General features: G+C 46.1%; 2 protein-coding genes across 5 annotated transcripts in view; one reads left to right on the forward strand and one right to left on the reverse strand.

The window, feature by feature from the left end:
* The window catches only part of numb (NUMB endocytic adaptor protein), a 96,172-nt gene extending 76,103 nt beyond the window's left edge, over positions 1-20,069 (forward strand). For all 4 annotated transcript variants that reach the window (XM_075699951.1, XM_075699949.1, XM_075699948.1 and 1 more), the window contains exons 2-7: positions 485-669; positions 3,013-3,264; positions 4,920-5,112; positions 8,348-8,599; positions 13,634-13,831; positions 17,881-20,069. In XM_075699951.1, coding sequence (XP_075556066.1) covers positions 487-669; positions 3,013-3,264; positions 4,920-5,112; positions 8,348-8,599; positions 13,634-13,831; positions 17,881-18,299 — 1,497 coding nt within the window. In that variant the 5' untranslated portion in view covers positions 485-486 and the 3' untranslated portion in view covers positions 18,300-20,069. The remainder of the gene's footprint in view (positions 1-484; positions 670-3,012; positions 3,265-4,919; positions 5,113-8,347; positions 8,600-13,633; positions 13,832-17,880) is intronic.
* Positions 19,225-24,678, reverse strand: LOC142588337 (dimethyladenosine transferase). Its single transcript, XM_075699961.1, has 2 exons — positions 24,134-24,678; positions 19,225-21,524 (listed from the first exon to the last, which is right to left on the reverse strand). Exons 1-2 carry the CDS (start codon positions 24,553-24,555, stop codon positions 21,029-21,031), a joined length of 918 nt encoding a protein of 305 aa, XP_075556076.1. The 5' UTR covers positions 24,556-24,678; the 3' UTR covers positions 19,225-21,028.
* Positions 24,679-24,709: the final 31 nt, after the last annotated feature.

Below are 24,709 nucleotides of genomic sequence, written 5' to 3' on the forward strand. Positions count from 1 at the left end.
CATCATGCATCGCATTTGGATTTGTTCCTTGCCTCAGTTGCTCCTTATTCAGGAATCTTGCATGTAGAATGCTTTGATGCATTGGTTAGTAACATCAGTGTAAGAGTATTACTCTACCCGCTTTTTCGAAGTTCTAGTTCTGAGGATTGTACATTATGATAAAATATGTGCATTTGAGGATTTATATTCCATGCAACTATGTCGAATCTGCTGGTTGAGCTGGCTGTAAAATTCCACTTCGAATTAGCGTTTTCTGCTATAGTCATAATTAATCTTGTCCTCATGCTGATCTTCCTAGCTGTACCAAGCTAGAGCATGTGACTTATATATGCAGTCGCATGATCGTTAAATGTTACAAGCAAACCTTGATCAATACTAAGTCATGATTTTCTTGAAGGCTGCCAAGAGCTGATCTTGTGGTTAAAGTACAGTGCTCTCTTGGCTACCACAGTAGCGCTCAATCATGTTCTCTCGATTTACGCAGGCATGGACCGTTTACGGCGGAGCCTGCGAGACAGCCTGCGGCGCGGCGCGCGGCGGGAACATGTGCCAGAATGCAGCAAGCCGCACCAGTGGCAGGCAGACGAGGCGGCTGTCCGGGCGGGAACCTGCACCTTCCCGGTCAAGTACCTCGGCTGTGTTGAGGTCTTTGAGTCTCGCGGCATGCAGGTAAATCTCCCCGTGCTTCCAGTAGTGGTGGTGCAGGTCATGATTTTGATATTGGAACTGGCAGTCTTGCTACGGCACTCGAGTCTGCCAATTTCTCCACTTGTAGCGCCTCTTATCGGGTTTTTATCGTTTGTCAGCACATGTCTGAAAGTCCACTGTTATAAAGAAACACACAGCTAGGCAGCATAAATTTATCAACGGTCGCTGTTGCACTAGAGAAACTGAAGAGATGTATTGCCCAGAATATGGTCAATGGGGGGGGGGAGCCATTGCAGTCACTGTTTGCAGCACAAAAGATTATCAGAAAAAAAACGGGAAACTGACAGAAAGAACACAACAGCTATGCTACAATTAGCCCAACATCATAATTTACTAATGTGGTCATTGCCAAAGAAAATGTGCACTTTGTCAGCTATCGCAGCATCTGCTATCAAATTTTGTCAATGATCACTAGACCTATTGAAAGGCAGCAAAATGAAATGTATTAGTTAATGCCTTGGTGAAGGAGAGAGTCTGCAGGGTAGGTGACATAGTAGCCTACAGTCCATCACTTCTAGGGCCATCGAAACAAGAAAAGTGAAATCACTTTTAACCAGCATACTGTTCATCCAAAAGTTATTCATTGGCAGAAAAAGTCTTATTGTTAGCAGATAGAGGGCCATGCCTTGCCTTCTCAAGTTTTGCAACCAAACCATGATGCCGATGATGCCAGTGTTATAAGTTTCACAATGTTTTTTAGATGTCCCATCTGTATTTTGCGGAAATTCAGAAATTTCCCACATTTGAGTATCTGCTTACTTTGGCACGCTGTGTAATCTCTTTCATAAGTGAATTCAGTAGTACAAGAATTTCATGGTGACATGGCCATCAGTTCTTTGTTTTTGCATCCTTACTGGCTTACCAATTCTCCAACCACAGTAAGACTTTTTGTATCTGGCACTCCACAACTGTAATGTAGCATTCTAGCCTGCATTAATATTGTCTCTTCAAGGCCTTAACCCTTTATCTCCCAAGTCCCTTAATACAAATGTACGCAAAATTTGGTAATTTTTTTTATTATTCCAGAAAATCATTGCACTTTATATTGTGATTCAATAGATACTACACGTGTGGTCTTTCTCCTCTATTCACTGGAAATATTAATTATCTGAAAGAGAGGCTTTGCCTGGGCACACATGAAAGGTTCGATTGTAATTATATGAGTGGATGATAATGAGATGTAACGAATGATGATAATGAAATGTATCAAATCCATCCAGGAATGTGTTCAAGTGCTAAAACTTTTGTGCACGATGCAAACAGAGTTTACGAGTTTGGCTAGTCTCCAGCAAGCAAAGCAGAAGCTGCCATGGACTAGAAGAGCATGGCTTGTCTTTGCCAATACTGGTACAAACAGCTAGGATGAGTATAGCTTGGGCTTTGTTGTTAAGGGGTTAAAGGACTTCCAGGCCTTTCTTTACTGGAAGTTTTTTTCACCGAGACTCCAGACTCGCTAAGTGATCTCTGAAAGTTCTGGGCAATGTGCCAATGAATCGGGCATTTCGTAGACACTACTGGATTTGATGCCTTTATGCTGGCACCTTCTTGCCACTTAGTTTTTCTCAGCTGCTTGAACAGGGAAAGGCTAGAGCTGTTTTTTTTAGTACTTTTGGGCACAAGTGCTGCTTGAAAGGAGTACTGACATGGCAATTCCGACTTCTGATTCACTTGGAATCTGCTGTGCTACTACATCAGGCTATGCATCAAGTATCAGCACTGTAGGTGACTGAGCGAGCCAGAGCGAGTGCCAAAATGTTAGTGTTCTGTTCCCATGTGACTGCCTTCTGTGTAACTGACTTCATGACAAATCCACCTTCTGTGAAACCAAGCCAGAACCGGTTCTAAGAAAAGCTCTTATAGTAAATTACTTAGGGTGTGCAAGGCTTGCCAGTATTTTTTCTAGGGTTTTGAGGTCAAAGATCTTTATGTATAACATTAAAAAAAATGAACAGTTGAAGATGTTGTGTCAGTACTCCTTTAAGTCACTGTTGTACATCTACACCATGTAGTGACTCCAATACCAAACAGAACACGAATAGTGTGCTCGCCAGAAACACTGAACTGACAGCCTAGGGTAGTCAGAACAAATTTGAAGCCCTCAACTACGATATGTCTCACAGCCCTGCTTTCAGATGTTAATTCAAATAAGTCAACTGATCACTGGAAGACAGAAAAAAGGAATGCAGCAATACTGGCACAAGAAACCAAGGATAAAGATAAACATACTCCCATCTACCCTAAAGACCACGTGAAATGCGCTGCACGAGGCAGACTTGACGAAGGCCCACCCGTTTCCATTTGCAGGTATGTGAGGAGGCTTTGAAAGTTTTACGCAACAGCCGGCGGCGCATGGTGCGGGGCACGCTGCACGTGACGGGTGACGGCCTCCGGGTGGTGGACGAGACAGGCACCCGGGGCCTGCTGGTCGACCAGACCATCGAGAAGGTGTCCTTCTGCGCGCCCGACCGCAACCACGACCGAGGCTTCTCATATATCTGCCGTGATGGCACCACACGCCGCTGGATGTGCCATGGATTCCTGGCCCTGAAGGACTCGGTCAGCAGCTGCTCACCTTCTCTCAAACTGCACCTGGAGTGCATGCTGTGTCGTGCGTGGGATGTTTTACACTCTTAAAAACCTGAATCGAAGAAAAACCTGATGTAACACTGGCGAATGGCATCCCTAACTGTATCCGACGCCAAACAGAACGTTAGATGCGTGAGTAGGTACCAACACCCATCGCACCTTTGTGCTAGTGCATGTTGCATTGCACTGAATTCTGGCTGTTTGATTATTTTGGTGAAACACTCGAAGAAATGCTGAGGATAGTTCTGTAAGAAACGCTTGGCATCCTCTGTGCTTAAACATTAGACTGTAATAAGGTAAAGTAGCACTGTAGACTTTCAGCATTGAAGTTTGATAACACTGCTTGCTCATTATGCAACATGCATTAATTAGCAAGCTCATTGCTGGGCTAGTGACAGCACACCCAGCCAACTCCTTGCACCTCTCCACTTTCGTTGAGCTGGGATATATTCATAAAAGCAAGTTATTTGTTGTCTGGCACATCTGATTCACTTGCAGCCAGGACAAAAGTCAAGTGTAGCCAACACAGTGAAGTGAGGTTCCTCCATGCCAACTTGGGGGTAGTGCCTGGTGTTGATCACATTATGAGTGTGCTCTGCTCAGTGAGCCGTGCATCCATTATTTCTGTTTGGTCATTTTCAAGCACCATCACCACTTATCTAGCCAACCTCAGTGAAAGCTGTTAGTCACATCGGCCATCCATAAACAAGAACCAGAAAGAAGTATTAGCGATTGTACACTGCTGACCCCCTTCATGCTTGATGCTTTAATGGAAAAATCACTGAAGGATTGGCAAATGGCAAGGCCAACACAGACAGTTAGGCTTCTTTCTAGTTTGGCTGATACAACTTGTAGCTTCCTGTTCACTACTTAGAGTTGGTCAAACAGACTGTAAGGAATTGTGCTGTACTAGCCAGGAGGGACAACAGCACTTGGGAGTGTGCAAACTAAAATATGCTGACACCGTCCAAAAGGCAAGCCACCGAAATGGCAAAACATTTTTAATTATAACACACATTCACGTATATCAATACTTACCAGTGCCTGACACATCCAGCCGAGCTCTGTCCACAGCCATGCATAATCTGAGGAGCGCATGCACTCCTACATTCTAGCGTGCAGGTGCCCAGTCAGGTAAGACGATGGAGACGTGCCTCAACATGAGCGGTGCATTTTTGTGTTTCCTGAAACTGATAAAAACTTCTTCCTCTGCACATTAGACTGTGTGTTACAGTGCTGCTGTTGGTGCACCAAGTTTCAATGATGCTTACCCATAGTGTCTGTTAATAATGTGCACATAATCAGGGCATGTGTAGTGTCTCAAGCAAAAGTCTGGAGACCGCTGATGCTGTGAAAAATATTTTTCGTTTGAAGCCTAGTCATGGCAGTCTGAAATCGCACTGTACAGCCTATATGTGCACCTGTTTGGTAAATGTAATGGATTGAGACAATTTCATGTTTCACAGCTGTGATAGAAGAAACTAAAATTTTATGCTGATGCTGTGACCTCTTAGACTTTTGTTCCCGACTGTACATGATGAGGGTGAGCTGTGGACTGGCCGTGGAGACATGTAGATCGCGACTGGTCAGTGCTCCTTCCTGACATAGGCAATGCCGCACTGCAGGGTGAGCGGTTGAGCCACGCCGTGGGCTGCGCCTTTGCGGTGTGCCTGGAGCGCAAGCAGAAGCGGGACAAGGAGAGTGTGCTCATGAGCATCGACCCGAAGACATCGAGCTTCACCCGCACGGGTTCGTTCAGGCAGGGATCCCTCACCGACCCCGCCCTGCCCCACGACCCCCAGGAGGGAAAGCCCTCAGGTGACCCTTGCCTCACTTTCCGGGTGCACGGTGTGCAAGGATTAGGCCTGTCATTTTAATGCCTCAGTCACACAGGACAATTTCAATCACATAGTCCTATCGGCATTGAATTATTCGATTGCAGTTGGCTCCCTTCTGCAGCTCGTGCAAAGGAACCAATCACAATCAAGAAATTCAATTGCAATAGAGCTCGATTGGGATCAGAAGTGGGCGTGTGACACCAGTGTAAGTTTATTGATTACTTGTCGGGCAGCACTTACTGGAGGTTCAACCTGCTGAGGACCGGCTGCTGTGTTCTGCTAAAGGCCATTAGAAAGCTTCCAAGCCAAAGCAAATTGGCCTTCATTGCTTTTAAACTGCTAAAGGTACCCCACTTTTGAAGGCCTGTTGTAGTGGTAGTGGTTGTAAATATTGCAGTAAGGTGTGTGTGTGAAGGATGCATTTAATAGGAGGGCTGCATGGACAATCAGGAGTGCTGCATGGACAAGTGATAAATCTTTTGACTTGACAGTAGGGCAGGTGCCTTTACTGAGGCAGCTTCGACGAACATTGATTCAATTGCTTATTGGGTCGTTGGAGGAGCATGGAACAATATTGAAAAAGCTGTCTGCTGTAGCATGTTCTGGCAACAAGATATTCGAACTAAAATATTAGCAGAAATGTTCACTGTGTTATAATGATTTATTCTAACAGAGAAATAGCAACCTCTTCCCTCACTATGATAGAAACACTGCAGCCAATGGCATCAGTGTTTTTAGACTGATGTGGCTCCTGCCTGTTGATTGTGTTTGAGCTAAAACAGCATGTTTAGGAACTGAACTTCAATTCTGAAACATAAAATGTATAATATGCAGAATTATTAATAAAGGTGTGCTTACTTATTTTTAATATTTATTATGGCTGGCTATCATCAGGGATGAAAAAGCATCGCTGAAGCCAGTGTCACCTCAATTAGTGCCTAGTGGCATGTTATTGAAAGATTTTAGTGATTATCCACTTCCCTCTGCAACTGTGAGACAGCACCTTTAAGATCAGTAGAGTTCAATAGTTTAAGATGAGAGACTGAGTTAAATAATTTAATTCTTAGGTTTACGTGCCATAGCCATGATCTGATCATGAGGCACGTCGTAGTAGGGGAGTCTGGATCAATTTCCATCACCTGGGTTTTTCTTTAATGTGCGCCTAAATCCAAGTGCACAAGCAATTTTGCTTTTCACCCCACAGAAATGTGGCTGCTGCAGCTGGGATCACACCCGTGACTTTGAGCGCAACACCATAGCCACTAAACTACCATGGTGGGTGCTGATGGTAGACTGAATAACCATTAAAAACTGCCTTTGTGAGATTGGCGTAATGAACCAGCTGTTCATTCTTGTATTGCTGCAGGTCACAGTGAAAGCAAGCTGTGTAATTGCAAAGGCTGCTACAGTGCTGCAAATCTGGGAACTTGAAGCCTATGAGGCAGGAAATGTTCACAAGAGTCTCTTCACTGGTACAAGTGAAAGAGGAAACCAGGCGACATTGTGCTGAGAAAAGGCACAGGTAATGTGCAGTCTGAGAGAATGACAGTGTACCTATTTGGCTGTGGCTACGGTAGCAGTACAATAGTTGTCTTTCCAGCCACCACATATCTCCAGCAGCTGGGAGGCAAAAAGACGGGCCTCCAAGTTGCAGGGTGCTTTTGTTTTCATCTAGTGATACGACCACGATTGGATGAGGTAGACTTAACCCCAGTAAATCGGGAGACGATGACGAAGACCGGCTTCATGATAATGAAAATGAGAAAAAAGAAGTATATGTACAAGGTATTGACGCTCGTCAGAGCCTCGAGCAGTTCTGGTAACAGTGGGACCTGGATGGCCTAAATAGCATCTCACAGCCGCGACAATCAGCAGAGAATTGTGAGGAAGGTTGGTCTCCCTCCCATCTTTTGTCACTGTTATCCAAGTCATCCGAAGGTGTGGTCGTGTGTGCGAACAATGGCCGGGGCCAGATGGACCGGAAGCCTGTCCAACCTCAACAGACTGGGTGTGGGTACACGCAGTGGTGTTCTCTCAAGAAAGGCGCTTAGCTCAACAAAGGACAGTGAGCTGAAGCATTGCCCGGACTTGCGATGCTGAATTACAGACCGATCATAACACCAGGAATGGAAAGCCTCTGAAATCTTTGCCAAAATGTACTCAAATATTAAAATTTAGATGTAGGAAACCATGAAAGAGCAGCGGCCTCAAATGGTGTCAATGTCTTAACAAGGAGTCAGAACCAGAACACAACTCTGGTCTTCTTACTTTGCATTAGCGTTTGAATGGCTACCAGGGAATGAACAGTTTGTAGTGGGGAAGAGAGTCTGCAACTATTGGGAGAAGACAACGAAGTGCGACAGTCTAGACAGCGCAAGATAGCGACCGACGCTCTTGGGCCAAGGCAGTCATTGCGTAGCCCTGCTTGTAAATAAACCTCCTTACAGTTTTGTGAAGGTATGGAATAGTATCCCAGTCTCCCAACCTGGAACTATGAAGCCGTACCTTACTTCCAGCCTCATCTGTGCCAAAAGAAACCAGCACAGAACGCTCCCAGACTCAAGCCACAGTCTGTCCCGGCGTGCTGCCTCAGCATCACCCACCTATATTCAGTGGGACTGATGACCAAGCCGGAGAGGACTGGTTGGCAACCTACCAGAGAGTGAGCACAGTCAACAAACGGAACGCTGCGACTAGGCGGACCAATGCGATATTTTACTTGACCGGCGTCACCAGTCTCTGGTTTCGAAATCGTGAAGTGGAGATTCATAACTTGATGTCAGTCAAGACAGCTTTTTCAGAAATCTTTGGCTGCCCCGCGATACGCAAGCTCCGTGCAGAGCAGCGATTTTGTGAACGCTCTTAACAACCTGGTGGGAACTTCACCAGTTATACTGAAGACATCATCGACTTGTGTAAGCATATGAACTTGCCAATGCACAAGTTGGATAAGATCAAGCAAATCAGTTAAACAGTTAAAAAGCAGTTAAATGCATATTATTTGGGTCTCTTCCTCTGTGTCCTGTCCTTGTAGTGCTTTTAATTCGCAGGACAAGGTGTGGTGATGTTGCTGTTGTTTCTGATGCAAACTGAGTTTCTTGGCTAGAACTGCACTTCTTTGTGAGCGCTGATACCGCTTGCAATTTACCACAGTCTAGCTCAGTGTCGCTGCATCCCACGGGCATGCCCTGACCGCTCCCTTGTCGGCCACGCAGAGACCCCACCGGTGAAGGCGGTGGTGAACCCATATGCGATCGAGCGGCCGCACGCGACAGTGACGCTGCTGCAGAGGCAGGGTTCCTTCCGGGGCCTGGGCAGCCTGAGCCAGGCGTCGCCCTTCAAGAGACAGCTGTCCCTGCGGCTCAACGAACTGCCCTCGACGCTTGAGCGACAGCGCGCCATGTCCCTCGATGCCGCCACCGACCTCTTCCAGCCACCCAGTGCACGACACAACGGATTCAGCAACGGTAAGCCTTGGCTAAAAGTAGTCAACCTTTACACTCAGTTATATGTATTGCAAGGCACTTGTAAAGAATGGAAAAAAAAGATGCAGTTCACCAGGAAAGGGCTGAGAATCATAGATGATGAAGTGCAAATTACCAGTAGTAAGTTTTTATGTGCGTGTTTTTTTGGTAGCATGAAACCTTTAATGTAAGGAAGATTCAGGAATAAATACAATAGGTACTGATTTACTAATATTTCATAGTGCTTATGAACTGTGACCATTCATTCCTAATTATGAGAACAAAGTTCCTAATTATGAGAACACAATGAACTGTCTGCTTTATCACATAGCCAAGGAACTTGGCAAGAATACGACACAAAAGTCCTGAACTGCAGAGCTATCCTTGGAAAAGGCACAGTGATGTTTGTAGCTGGCAGCATAAGAGGAATATCTAGGGTTCAACATTTTTTTGTTTTTATTATTCAAAAGCTCTGCATACTTTTTGCACTGTTTGCCCACAGACAGGCAGACAGCATAAGCAAGAGAGCATTCATAAAGGCCTTTGTCCCATCATGATAAGGATGAAAGATTGTTGTTATACTGTAAGGCAGCACTTGTCGATTGCGATGTTTGGAAAAGCAACAATACCAAAGACGCCAATGTGTAGTGGTGAAAACAGAAAAAAAATGCACCTGTTCAGATGCGTAACACCTAACATTTATGGGCTAGTTGGACATCACATGAATTCGAGGGCACTGGAACAAAATGCTAGTTTAACTATGCATTTAAATGGCCATTTGCTTATGCATGCCGTAACTCAGTGTTTTTAAGGACCACCACCTTGTTTGGAAGTTGCTAAGGCACAGGTCTCTGATACCTCGATCAGACGGCCAAATTTAGCGAAATTTTGAGCTCGTGTACTTCACCACAGCGAGCGCCACTTTGGCGGTGTGCTGCCACACGAGAAATGAAATTGATGGCCGTGTCAATGGGCTAATCGGTAAGCACATTATATATTTGTTATCTCTTGCAGTGTTTGAAATATAACACTGCATTACACTTAAGGATGTTGCTTAAAGGGATACGGAATTACAACTTTAATAACAACGCATCAGCATTGCACTCGGAATACGTGATTATTCCGATACATAATGATCGTAAAACATCTTTTAGCAGATGATTATATATTTCCTAAGTTTTATGAGTGCGCGGTGGCCACAAGCCAGCCGGCACAGGCAGTGCGCTGACAGGCATGAATTCACGCCTACCCGTGGCAGCAGCATACAGACGCAGACAGCCAGCGCTTTTCATAACTTTGCTGATGTTTGCACGTATTGTGCTGTGCTATGTGAGCACATAGAGAAAGAGGAATAAAGGGAAAGGCAGCCATGCACCAGCGATTTCCAACAAGTTATGACGGGATGTGGCATTGGATTGGACGCCGGAGAAACCACAAAGTGCCTGCAAATCCTCATGCGACGGTGGGAGCAATCAAACGGCCACAGCCAAATACAGAGCGGAATGCATGTGAATTTTCCTGCCACATAGCCGACACTTTCGGTGTCCTCGGCATGCCTGTTTTTCACCATTTCGATTACTCCAGCAGAGGCGTTCACATCTATCGCCACTCACAGTGGCACAAATATTGGTCAGAATTAGTTCTTGACATGAAATAGTAACTAACAGAATAAGTTTATGTCGAAGTTTTGCCTGTTCTACAAACCACTGCTGTGATTGGGAGCTGCGGTGTACGAGCATTTGACGGGCATGCAGCACACACCAGCCGTCTCGGCGAGGCGTCTCCCTTGGTTTGCATATTTGCTCTTCGTACTGGTGGTGTCGAGAAAACAAATTGCCTTCATTTACGCGTGACATACTTGTACAAATGTTAATCCTGTCGTCAAAAAATAGGTGCTCTTTAATGAAGTGGAGCTGGCTCACAAGCACTGTTGGCCACGGTGTCTAGCGAGCTCTGCCTACCGGCCCTATCGGCGACTGTCAGCAGAGCCATCAGTTGATGGCGCGCCATATTTGTTACTTACCCAGACATGCTTTTATTGACAATGTTCGTGTAAAATAAGGCAGCCTTATCCAAAGATGTTTGTTTCGCACCTGTTGAGTATGTGAAACCTTCCGAGCATACATGCAAGATTCCAAGTCTAGGCAGATAACGTTGCACTGGCTCGTTTGTATGCCTGTCCCATGTGTCCTAAATCATCATATGCTGCGAGATTAAGGAGCAATGAAACCATACATTGCGTGTCGTTTGCCACCATCCGTACCACTTTGTATTGGCCAAGATATGGGCTACGCGAGCAAGCGGCCCAGTAGGGAATGTCAATGGGAAAGGAGTGAGCACAGCAGTGTGGCCTCCGAGATAGCTTTGATTGCATGGAACAATCTCAGAGGCTGCAACAGGCGGTATTCAGCTAGATTAATGTCACACCCCGTGTATAGGTGCAGCAGTTCATGAGAAAATCACTAAGTTCATTATTTCCAATTGATTTCTTTACAAGAACAGTGCCGTGTTTGCCATCCTTAGCACCCCAGCTTTCATTTGGGTTAAAAATCTCGGCAGCAAAATTTTTATTCAGTATCCTCTTACATAAAGTTTAGTGTTAAAGAAGTAATTCATTACAACTGCATTAACATGACCAATCGTCACAAGCCAAGACGGGCTTTTGCATCCAAGGCGAGCAGAGGAAGAGTGGGGGTGTCTGTTGCACATAGCATGGGGATGCTTATAATTATTTCATATCAGTAGGGAAATAATGTGTCTGCATAATTAATACTGACATTGCCGTAAGTAAGTTTTTATTTTTGAAGCACTGCTATCGAGGCCTGCACTTTGATGCAGCGGTGTGAGTTCAGTGGCCTCCCTCTCTGGAGAGTGCGTTCTTCAGTGAGTTTCACCAGACCGTTCTGTCTGACGCTCTGTGAATGACACAAAAGATAAAGGGCACTCACTCTCGCACAAGCGTATTTGTGCGACCCAGGCTGACCTGTTGCTTTAGTCTTGGCTTTTCAACACTGTTAAGTTCTCGCATGTAAATAGTTGGTAAAAATAGTGATGTGGATCTAAATGGAGCCCTGGCGGCTTATGCCATCATGCCACTAAGATGACCATGCAGCCAGCGCCCACCGACTCTCGCCAAGCCAGTGATGTAGTAGTGACAACTTCAGTAAAGCATCTGTGGTTTGAAAGTTCACAACTTCAAGCGTTATTGTCGAACCGGGCACTCTCCGAAGCCCGCATCACTTTTGCTGGCTGAACACTGCTCTCTGCACACTTGCATTGCATGGCCACCTTGTGCCACTGTGAAAATGAGATAGCCGAAAGTTGGAGAGTAACATTTGGTTCACCGCTTTTCATTAATTTATTTACCCATGGAGAGTCGTACAATGAATATAAGAATGACAGTAAAATCAAATAAGGAATAAACAGGAGATGTGTTTCAAAGAAAGGGAAAGGAAAAGTCAGGAAATCGGTCAGTAGTTGCAACAAAACTCGAAAGCAAAGCTAAGAGAGAGAGAGACAACTTCATGTAGTCGCCTGCAGAACGACACCATGACTAAATGGCGCCGTGACGCGGGCCCTGACGTCTTCTCAGTGGGTGGTCTCTACTCAACTCCAGCGCGTGTTACTCCCGCGGTCGGTCGCCCTGAGGGGCAACGTTCCGTCAGTTTCGCTCGGCCTTTGTCTTTCAAGAGCCGCCGAGACCTGCTGGACGGCCCAGGTTTGACTTTCGTGGTCGTAGCATTCCGCCGCAGCCGCGAGTCGCGGCGGAATCGTTGTACTTGTCGAAGCCTCATTGGGGAACTTGGTGCAATCCCATAGGATGTGCGTCAGGGTGGCTCTCTCCCGCTGGCACACGCGGCACACATCACTCACATATAATTTAGGGTATAGATGAGTCATTAACACTGGGGTGGGTAAAGAACCAGTTTGCAATTGTCTGAACAGCACCGCCTCCGATCGGCTCAGCCCCTGGTGCGGGGGTGGGAAAGTCCTTCGAGCCAGGCGGTGGAACTGTGTAAGTTCATTTGCATAAAAAGACAGCACAAGAACAAAGCAAGTTCTGAAATCATCATTCTATTAAAGGTCAATAAGGTTGATCTCAATGAAGATGTATCTGTTAACACAGCAATGTTGTATGGTAGAGCGTTCCTCTAAAAAATTGACAACACAAGAGTGGCTTGTTGAGCACATTGGTACATTATTGCTAGGAGTGTTTGAATAGGAATTTTCGAAACTGAATTGAATACGGATTGAATTGAATATAGAAAACCTTTCTAATACTTTTCGAATAACAAAGACCCACTATCACAATCAGTATAAAGTTAGCAAGTTTCTGTCATTACATAGTATGTTATGAAGCATTCTCTATTAAAAGCACAAATGGAGCATTAGAGCAAACAAGTAGTTTCTTTACATGCTCACGACTCTTCAGAAAGTGCGACTGATCGCTGTGTAGCCCATAAAGTGTGGCATCCTAAGTGGCATAGCCTGCTCCACTACGCAAGTTATGTTTTATATTTATACTATGCCCGCTGGGGTGGAAGCTTACCATACTATTGCTCCAATTTTATGCTTATTTGGGCACAGTCGATGTTTTGAAATATTCAGAAAGTATTCAAAAAATAGTCACATTTACGAATAGTGATTTGAAAGTGTTGAATATTCGCACACCCCTAATTTTTGCTCTGTAGAATGCCAGCAGACAGGAGGGAAACCAGAAAAAAAAAAAAAAGAGTAACCAACAGACAAAGTGACAGGAAGAGTGACACTGATACTTCCTGTCACTTTGTTTCTTACTCATGGGTGTTTTCTGGTTCCCTTACCGTTTGCTGACATTCTGCCTCCACGCAATGGCAACTCAAGGGGCACATTTATGAAAAGTCCTTGTTTTACAGCAAAGATAGGCTGAACTGTATGCACTTGATCAGGACCGAGAGAGATATGGTAAGCCAGGAAGATACTGTTGCCTTTCGGTGTGTGCTGCACGTACGTGCGAGGCACTGCACCTTATTGCTTGTCCTACATGCGCCCACGCAGTGCCCCCTCCAATCCCGGAGTCCTCCCCACTGAGCGAGAGGCCCGACAGCATCAGCGCCATGTGCCAGCAGGTCAGCCAGGGGCTAAGCCTGCTCAGTGACTCGGCCAGGGACGACCCGTTCCGGGAAGAGGCTCCCACCGAGCCCCAGCCACAGCAGCAGCCACCGCCAGAGGCTGCTGTGGCACCCGTACAACAGAGTGAGTGCAGCCACAGCTGGTTTTGCGTTGGTCAGCTTGGCAACAGTTTGGGACTGAGGAGCCACTGCTTGCTATCTCCATAAACTTCCCACTGAGGGTACCCCAAGTGTCACCATAAGTAACCCTGGGCTGTTGCACATCATCTGTGAGCATTTCTCAAAAGCACTAGAAATAGCAGCAACGCTTGTGATATGCACGAAGTAGCAAACAGTCTAGGGAAGAGAAGTTCTTGGACACCAATGTGACGGTGTGCACGGCTAGTTGGGCAAATTGGTTTGATGTTGCAAGCATCTGAACGCGCTTAACACACCTGGACAAAATATAAAGACGAGACACACGAAGTGCACACACAATGCACTGCGTTTGTCTCATCTTTTCTTTTGTCCACGTCTGTTAAGCACGTTCACATGCTTGTAAACAGTGTATTCGGGGAGCTCTTGCATGCTGCACTGTTTTTGCACGGGATGCAAAAATGGTGCAATTGGGCAGGCATTTGAAATGCCTGCCCACTTGTGCTAACGCTAGAGTGCTACTTAGAGGGCGCCACTTTCCCAGATGTTGGTCACAGTTTATGAGGTGCAGTTAGGGTGACAATTTCGCATGCTTCTCACCGATGCTTCTGAGAGTTCACGTGGAACTGGACGAGCAAGAGCTGCACACATCAAAAGTTGTTCATTTTCTTTTTACAAATGATGAGATATACCTGAGAATGTGGCACCCACATAAGATGCTTCCATACATTTCAGTGGTACTTTAACAGGCATTGTAAAAATTACACTGTTGCAGAAAGCATCGAAGATGATTGTCAAAGTAAATGAATGGCTAATACGAAGAGCGCAAATAAAATGGACGCAGTAGCCATTTTTCCAAAGTACAGTAAAACCTCATTCGTACATTTCAGAAAATAATGTGACAAACAACATACCGTATTTACTCTAATCTAATGCGGATTTTTTTTTTTTTTCAAGAAAACAGGTCAAAAAATTGTGTGCGCGTTAGAATCGAGTACGACCCTAAATCTGCGTTAGCATATCACCATCGGCATTTCAAAATCGCCACCTCGTACGCGCTTAAAGCCTAGCTGCCGTAGCTTTTTCCATGTGCCGTAGTGTGTGACGTGTGCTTGGGCAATGCTTCTTTTGGGTTAGGTTAGCGCACAGTCTGCCATCCCATTTTCTGCATTTGCTCTATCAGCATGGAAGCGCCAACTGCAAAGACACGCTGAGTTCATCACGATTCCGCAATTAAAAGGAAAGCGATAATGTGTACAGAGACTGACGGAAATCGGGCCACATCACAGGCATTCGGAGTTCTCGAAACTTGCATGCGAGGCTGGCGCAAACAGGAGAGGCGTTCTACACTGGCGGCTGCTATGTATGACGTTGTCGTGCGGCCCCTATATTGAAAGCGATCTGCGACTGAGGCAAGAGTCTACACCTCTAGGCACACCATGCTGTGTTCTCATCGCTTCGTTTGCGTCGAAGCGAGATGCCACACAAAGGTCAATTCCCTCGCTCCTGCTACCGCACTTCCTCAATCCAGCATTTAAAGAGCTTCCTTGGTCATTGAGTGGGACGTGTTCATGTTTGCTTGTGCACACATGACATCACGCTTGTTAATTTAGTCAGTGAGCGAATGTTTAAAAGATTAACGGGCAATAAAACTACTATGATTACTTTTCGTATAGCTGTCTACTAATTTGCTATTGTAATCGATGCTTCGCCTTTCAGGCGAAACTGCGACTTTTTTTATTTATCGCAACTTTAGTGCATTAGAACTCTATTGTTGTTTTTTTCCAAATGAGAGAAACTTGTATTTCTGTATGAAAGAATGAGGTGCGCGGTATTGTAAAGGACTATTCTTTAGGTGACGGCAGACGGGTGCGCGTTGCAATCGAGGGAGTTGTTTCTTTTTGTGTGTGTGTAATTTTAAGGCACGGGTGTGCCTTACAATTGAGGGTGCGTTAGTCGAGTAAATATGGTACTAACGGAGAAAACATAAAATCTAAAGTAACTGAAAATTTCGATAGGCTCAACTGTAGTTGACATCTACGTAATGCGAAGCGTTTCGTACATGGTTTCGCACAAAACGAGATGCTGACACGTCAAGCTGGGGGGGGGGCTTTGGGGGCCTGAGATACGTCTTTGTTGTTTTCCTATTGCCTAGTGTTTTAGGATGGCGATCGAAAACCTTAACGAAATTGAGCTGGTGGGCGACACCGGATGCCGTTCAAGCGAAACGTAATGCTCACACCGTGGTGCCTGCAGCAGTGAACGGCAGCGTGTTTAGATTGCCGCCCACTAAAATTCTGCAGTACGTACTCTTCCAATGGCACTACACCCCATGCGCTGTGAAAACACATAAGTGAAGATGCTTATCGCAATAGGGTTGGCTGTGAATGTAGCTGTGAATGTGCCGTGCGAGGACCCAGGAGGGGTTTTGCTGGTACTGGGGGGGTAATAAGAAACTGAGTGCGCGCCTGTGTTTTCACGTGAGACTGGCGGTGACGCTGCCACCGTGCACAGCTACTGTTCTCCATCACGCACGTCTCCCACATTTTCTTGTTTACATGGGATCTAGCAACCGGAAAATGTATCACAAGGTCGCAGTTTCGCAATGTACTGAACGTTGGTGCTGAATGATTGTATTTTTCGGGAACTTATAAACTAGCAAAATGTAAGCATTACTCTATTTAGTCATTTTTCGTGCTCTCGATTGTGAATGTTGGCGCCGAGAAATCGTACGTAACGAGATCATATCCACGAGGTTCACTGTATACTGCCGACATGTTGCAAAGTAAACCGCATAATGATGTTTGATGATGGGAGCACAAATAATTGTTGACATGTTTTTGTTGACAACATGACAGCACGACGGCAGCGTGGTGACAGCATGATGGCAATGGTGTGATAACGGCTGCACGCACCTACACTTTCTTGTCCGCTCATTTACTCAAAGAAGGCGAGATACTCATACAACCGTCCTCTTTAAAATCATGCAGATCCCAAGCACTGGAGGATCTGTATTCAAGCAAATACCGAACATACCATATTTGCCATTTCAGCTTTTTCAGTGAATGAGCCATTGACTCTGCTTCTACAGAAGGCGCTGTTGCATATAATGGGGCATCGTGGTTTCGCGGTTGGAAAGAGGCTTTGTTTTCCTGCACAGAAGTTTTGACATGAGGTATTTTCTAGCCATTGTGTCTATTGTTAAGTCGGTGAAAGGTCAAGAATGTGGAAACAAATCGCCGTTCAAAGGGTGCGTGAATACATGCACTAGTGAATCTGGCCATCTTAGTCTCCCCCCCACCCCCCCTCCAGCCCTAATCCTTATCATTCGTATACATGTCACTGCCTTTACTTGCCTCTTTGCTTCAGCCTAGTGGGGCAGCTTTCTTGTTGAAGTGCGAGTGACACCGAAATTTCGCAGCCAGAAGTGACCAAAGCAATGTCCACATGGCATTTCTTCACAACAGGCAAGAGTAATGGCACTTTGTCCTGACTTGGGAAAAGAAAATCGATTGAATTCGAGCCACAGCAGACCAGGCGACCCTAATCGTATCTGTCGGAGGCTTCTTCTTCACAATCAACAGCCGACCATCACTTATGCAGCATTGTGCGTGGCATTTCAAATGTTGAATTTCTTGAACACCTTGCCGACCGTGGCAGCCTAAGAAACTTGCAGAACAGCTTCTACAGCTGCACTGGTGTGTGGTTTGAATGAGATAACAGAAATTTTTTGTGCTAGTGCAGTTCTAATTTGTACCACTAATTGTGCATGTTACTTTCAGTAATTTTCTCCAGAAAAAAAAAATTGTGCGTTCGAATTGGTTAAGCGCAGGATGTGGTACTTCTTGAAGTGTGGAGGGCTGAAGGTTGGCACATCATGCTTTTCTGGGATTAGCTTCTCCTGCGTTGTCACCAGACTATAATTCAACCCTACATTTATTTATTCTGCTTCATATTCCCACCGTGTGCCAGTACCTGGCCAGCATACCATTGTTGCATTTAGCTGTTCTGATGAGTGTGTTTGACACGTCTGTGCAGGCAACCCCTGGGCTGACTCATCTCGCGCCGATGCCTGGCTGGCCTCCCTGCCCACGCAGTCCTCTTCCGCAGCCCCGTCCACCACCCGACGGAGCCCCGCCCCCATAGCGGCCCCGCCTCACGCCCTGCCTCGTCGAGTCGGCGCTCCACAGCTGCGCAGCCAGTCGCTGAGCGCCGCCGACGGTCTCGTGTCCCCAACGCGTTCCACCTCGCTGTTCTCCTCCCACTGGGCCAAGGAGTCACAAGCCCTGCCCCTCGCTGGAAGTGCCACGCCACCACTGTCTGGAGATGCCACAAGCTCCGCCTTCCAGGATCCCTTCGACGCCGAGTGGGCGTCGCTACCCACACAGAAGGCGCCAGTGGCGACCAATCCGTTCGTGGGGCCCAATGCTGTGAAGGCCTTCGAGGTGCACCTCTAGTGGCGCCACTTTCTTTTTAGTGCGCAGGATTTTATTGTGCCGGTGCACTTCGAAGCCACCGGCAGCTGAGGGCGCCTTGCCGAGCGCCTGCATTGAGAATGAGCAGTAGTCTCCGTCTCGGGGGAAAGAGTAGCGCCCCTGAAACCAGTCGAGCGGGTTTGTCGCGATGCACGCGTTTCGAGCGAAATTTAAAACCATAGCGCGACGTTTGTAGAAGCCGTCTTCATTTGGGCAGGACGAATGAAACGGAGGGTCAGGGACACTTCACAACAAAGCTGCCTCGGAAGTGTCTCGAAGAGATAACTTTTCATTTGCGCTTTTTTTTTTCATTAGCTTTCATTAGCTTTCCTTTTTTTTCCCCCCTCCTCTTTCTCTAACTTCAGCAGCCCGCCATTTTGTTCATTGCTGCGTCACATTCATGTTGTTGGGTGTATAAGCGCACACATTCGACTACACGCGCTCTTTTTGTACATATGAGGCCATGGTGGCAAGACCCTCTTTACAAGCCCAGCCGAGACGGTCAAGGAGAAAAAAAAAGGAATTCTGATGAACCCTTCTATGTACCTTGATCATCCTTGGCTACGTTACCACAAATCCCCAGTCTGCACCATCCCCCCGTGACCTGCCTGTGGCAAAGCTTATCGCGGTGCCAATTGTTTTTCTTTTGCGGCACTCTGCTGCAATGTTGCATTCCACGTGATAGTGTTACTGGGACACGGCCCTTTAGTCGTCGGTGGTCGGCGTCCACTGACTTTCCTCTCTCGATGAACTTGCATTTCCCGAGCCTTAGAGAGGTTGGTGCATCCACTCTAAATACCTCCGAGACCCTTTTTATCCTCACCGTGTGTGCATGAATGTGGGGAGTGAAGTGTATTTATGCCGCCTTTTTTTCTTTTTCGTCTTCATATATATCATGTTTTTCTAGAGAGCTTTTTATGGCTGAGCCGAGCCCAAGTGGCGAGGTCACGTCTCTCCCTCCTCATTGTATGTTACAAACGGTGATTGAAAAATGATGAAACAAGAGAATAGGCCGATGTTACAATTGCTGAACGGAAGGTGCTTGTTTACATTTATTTTTCGTGGACGATTCACTCCAGGGTTTTCGCCCACAAAGCTTCGACGTCTTTCCCCATGTGTTTTTAGTTGTTCTGTGTTGCTCTTCCATTGTGTTCTTCACTGTTCGGGATCTTTCTGCGGTTTTCTTTCAAGTGTCAAAAGAGAGTTGCTATATTGCCAGACATCCTATGCCGTCGTTCGCACTGTATTAACTGCTGCATCTGGGGGGCTGTGTGTGTGTGTGTATGTTTCAGCTTTTACCGTTGGTGTGCTGAACTGTTTGGGCTGTGCTTTCGTAGACTGTTGCTTCTGGAAGGAAGTTGGCGCTGTTTCGAAGAACGAAGGAAGGTTGTACAAGCCAGGTTGACAATGTACAAAGGAAGGAAAGAAACTAGTTGTGTGTTTTGATGTTCCATGCTTTATCTGCTTTTTCTTTGAAGGACACTAGGCTAAAGCATGCAAAAGACTATTAATGAATCACTGCATTTTAGTTTCAATGTCCCCACATCCACTTCTTTTTCTCGTTGTATGCGTCACTCTGGGCTAGCCGCAGTCCTCTCTGAAAGTGGTGCAACACGACAGCTGTGAAGCGCCTTATGGCTTTTTTTTTTTTTTTTTTTTTTGTTACCATGGTTTTCGTTCTTGCCGACTACATTCGTGTTTGTGTGTATCCACAAGTTATGTAATAAATGAGTATGGCAGTGATCAAGTTAACTAGTTGATGTCTCGTTTTATTTGCGTTTACATTGCCCATGGTGCACGAGCCGGTGATAAGGTGCCTTCATCCAGTAAAACGGCGCTTGATATCACCTTCGTGCTTTAAGAACAACTATGGATGCAATCTTGGCAGAAGCCATGCTGCTGCCTTGAAGTCTAAACGGTGCGAAGGATGGGGGTGTCAACTTGGAAGATTTAGCTGCGAATACAGCAAGTGAGCCCTTCAGTGTGTTTAGATGTTAAGTTATTGGGCCTAAGCGCAGAATTGTGACGTGCAGCTTTCAGAAAAGCAGCACCTGTATAACTTGATGCATTCTATAGAAAACGACGCTCTGGCCCTACAGTACTATGAACTGTTCACCATAGTTGGAGTCACCAGAAAAACGGGTGACGTTGCAAAGTCATTCTTTCAGTTTGCTTGTGGCGTTGCTTGGGAAATTTATCCGCCACTTCAACAAAACACACGATTTTGTTTTCAAAGAGATACTGAAACAGGCTGTAATGAAAAGCCGAAAATGTTAGTCGCAGGTTGAAAACCACGAGCATTTTCGTAGGACATATCGAATATGTGTTGTGAAAATATTTCACCATTAGAACTGAATCTATAGGAGCAAAGAATTATTTAATGAAGCCATAGCAAAGTGGCATTCCATTGGATAGTCTGTATAATTGCAATCTGATGAATGCAATGTGAACAAGGTCATCTTAATGTGCTGTTGTAGTCAAGACACTTCTCACTACAATGGTGCTTGAATACATATTACAATCACAGCACTAATTCAAGCTCGTAAAGGCGAGCCTATTCTCAGAAACAAGCAGATGCAATGCTTGGATTCCATCAAATGCTAATCAATACGGCTTGTCACTTAGCAGTAGTCCCACTGGGCAGCACCCACGGGTATAACTATTCCGCTAATTCCTTTAAATGGCACAATCCTTCTCAATGTCCACATTTCTCAGGAGAAGTGGATGCCATTTGAGTTGAACAGGTGCAGCAGAGCCATAAAGTCATCGGTGTCCATTGTGCGGGCACGCTTGTCTGAGTAGCCTCCTTGCGACAAGATCTCGTCCACTTTCTCCTTCATGTTGAATTCACCGGGCAGCTCTTCGTTGGCCACCGAGCAGTGGACCCTGTAGTTCTTTTCTAGCATAGCCAGGACGGCTGTCTGCTTGAAGGCAGCACTGAGGGTCTTGTTCTTCCGCACGAAGCAGATGCGGAGCAGGCCGTCCCACTCTATGAAGTTGATGGCTGGCGGCGGATTGCGTGGCTCGAGCCGAACAACGCTCGACTCAACCTTGGGTGGGGGCCGGAAGTTGTTTTTGCCGACCTTCATGAGAATGTCGACGCGTGCCAACAACTGTGTGTTGACAGACAGACGGCAGTACAGTTTGTCACCTGGCTTAGCCACGAGCCGCTGGGCAAACTCTCGCTGGAACATCAGCGTGGCACACCTACAAACGAGAGCATGCGAGAATTGTCAGTCTTGCATGATGCAAACACTGCACAGGTACTGCATTTATCAGGTAAGCTTGGCACAAAATGCAGCCCTAACATAGGGCAGTGACAATAAAGAGGCATGACTGCCTGTAACTGGTCTTATTCATGCCAAATTGAGCTCCAAACATCTTGTATAGTCTTGACAACCGAACATTCTATCTCTAGACATTGCCTAACCCTTTGTTGGTCACTGGGACATATATGTCCCACCTGCAACCACAAGCGAAAGCTGCCTTAGTGTGCGCAGAGGGACAAAGATATCCCCACAGAAACATGTAGTGCCACGTCATAGAAGATAAAGGAATTATGCTGCTAAGCTTTTATTTGAACTGGTAGGTGGCACTAGTTGTTTTCTTTGTTGCTATGTTTTTTGGCTGTTGGCGCCCTTCAAATGCGTGAATTTGGTTGCTCTTTTGCCACGTATATACGAGTTGTCCAATTAGTTCAAAAATTCAAAAATTACTTCTTGCACCCCAGTAAGGCAAATTAATTGTAGGCAGGTTTGATGTGAGAGTGAGCCATTGTTTTCAGCTACATGCAAATGTGCTGAACGCAGTGCTCGAAGGTGTCCAGAACTGCTGCCGAAACAGCGTGACATACCTGTTATTTTGGGTCATACTGGACAGCTCATCAATGGGAGGAGCTTTCACAAGGGTTGGCACAGTCTAGCATATACCAAGAGAGGAAGCTAGAAATGCTCAATAATGACACACGTGCCAATAGACGTTCGGTTCAATGAGCATGGGCACTAACCATGCACCACCACTACGTGCAAAAGGTGCCAATGGTGCTCAATGACTTCAGAGGAAAAATGCACAAACCTAGCATGTAGAACCTGCCAAGTACCTCTTCGCATTGTGTGCTTTGAACCCTTCTATAAGAAGCCATAATTAACTCGGAGCCTGAAAGAAAGAAGCCCAAGGTGTGCAGAGGGACGTGTATCCCATTTTCGCTCGTGGCCTCAAGTTATCTGTGGGACAGGTGTTGTGCTGCTGATTTTTCAGAGACTATTCTTGTACAAGAAAATTTTTTTCGGTTCTTCCGTGTGGTACATTTCATTTGGGAAAAGGTATAGCAGAAATCGTGAGTAATTTTTTCCACCTGATAAAAGGTTAAAATTCTAAGAGCAGTAATCTTTATTAACTTGCACATTAATACACATGTTAAACGCAACGAACAATGCCTTTAGAAGTAATCCTACCTGTTTGGTCGACCTGGCCATAGTATGTCCTAAAACAATTTTTTTCACAAATTGCCGCATCACATAACACGAGTGTCGCATGGGCACTGTGAATAGTTACATGCAATGAAATCCAGTAAGGCACATGTACTCCCCTGAGCAAAAGGATATGCACCAGGAATTCTGCAATAAGGAAAAAAACTTTATTTTAAAGGCCAGCATTAAAGCCCAGTATAGAAGTCTGCTTGCTCTGCAAAGGGCATAAAGCCAATTTTCTTATCTGCCTAGGAATCTAACTTGGCCTTGCAAACTTTCGAGTGCACTCGTCGGTTTCAGCTTGTGCATCTGAATTGCTAATAAATTCAGCTTTCTCACCAAGCCTGTGGTCCATATACAGGTGTAAACTTAAGTTGCAGCTGCTCTCTAGCAGGATCCTTCAATTACGTATAATGGAAATAGTGGTTTCTCGTCTGCATAGACCTTAACTCAACAGCGATAGGGTTTAACAATCAATCAATGGTCCTACGTAATGGTATAGCACCCCATTACGCACTTCCCGAATGTTACAGTAAGCCATGGGTATGACATAAACAGTCTTTTTTTTTATTCCTCTAAGGGGCCCAGATTTATGAAATAACACAGTAAATTTTTCTAAATGCTGCCAGAGAAAGCCAATCAATGTAGCAGTGCAATGACACGAATAAGGAGAAAAAGAACTAAAGACAACGCAACGGGGCGCAAGCAAGATGCTTTGTAGCTTTTTCTCTCAGTTCTGTGGGCAAATTCCTACGGGCGCAGTATGCTGCAGAAGTCGCAGGGCGCTTTTTTTCGTTGCGGGGTGCTTTTCTCTCTCTCTCTCTCTATTTTTTTTTTAACGAGTACTTTTCCAGGAGGCAAACGGAGGCCTCGGGAGAGCACCTGAGAAGATTATTATAAGGTAGTCGGCGCAGATTCTTCAGGGCACCCAAGGAATGAGGGGGGGGGGGGGGGGGGGGCTAGAATCGGTCTGTCCGTAAGTTGGGGTCTCTGCGAGCCCTTACTCACGGACTGCAGGCCGGGTTCTAGCTTTGGTGTCCTGAAAACACCGCCAATAATACAAAATAAACAAGTCGTTACAACTGGTAAATGAAGACTATTAAAGAATAATAATCGCGCCCAGGCACCAAATTCTGACGCAGCGTTACCGCTCTGTGTGCCGCTGATTTACTCAGAATGATACATCGACTCGTGTGAGCTTTGGCTAGTTTCGTCGCCCAGTGCACCAGAAAGCTTACATGTCGCATGTCACTGCGCTGCTTCACAGAATGGGCTGTCCGCCTTACCAACTACTCGTACGACAGCTAGTCAACGGAGAAAGCGATTACGAACTTGCGTCCACGCTACCTAAAGAAGGGCCGGTGCAGCAGCAGTTTAAAGACGAACGGCGACGAAATCTGGTACGGCAGGTTCGCAACACAGATGTCGAAGAAGGGCAGCTCCGATTTCAGCACGTCGCCGACGATTATGTGCAGTTTGCTGTGCAGATGCGTCCCCTGGACGCGCTTTTGCAGTTCGGCGACCAGCCGGGTGTCCACTTCGCAAGCAACCACTTTCTTGGCCTTCTCTAGCAACTTGACGGTCATGTTTCCCGTTCCGGGACCGACTTCGAGAACGACGTCGGTGGGCCGGATAGCCGACTTTTCGATCATGCCGTTGATCACCAGCGGGTTCTTGAGGATGTGCTGGCCGAGCTCGGTGCGGAAACCGATGTTCTGTCGCTGCACCACCTCGTGATGACGCGTCCGCTCGGTTTTCACTTTCGGCATGGCGACCGATGACTGAGTACTACCTTTATACTAAATATTCCAGAAACACCAGATCCTGGATCCGCAGTTCAACACGTGTCCACATCTGACATACGCAAGGACAACATGCGCGCAGACATTGCAGCAGTTACAAGCAGCGGCAGCCAGTCGAGGT

This window comes from Dermacentor variabilis, chromosome 7, assembly GCF_050947875.1.
Source record: "Dermacentor variabilis isolate Ectoservices chromosome 7, ASM5094787v1, whole genome shotgun sequence".
In the NCBI taxonomy this organism is placed as follows: Eukaryota; Metazoa; Arthropoda; class Arachnida; order Ixodida; family Ixodidae; genus Dermacentor; species Dermacentor variabilis.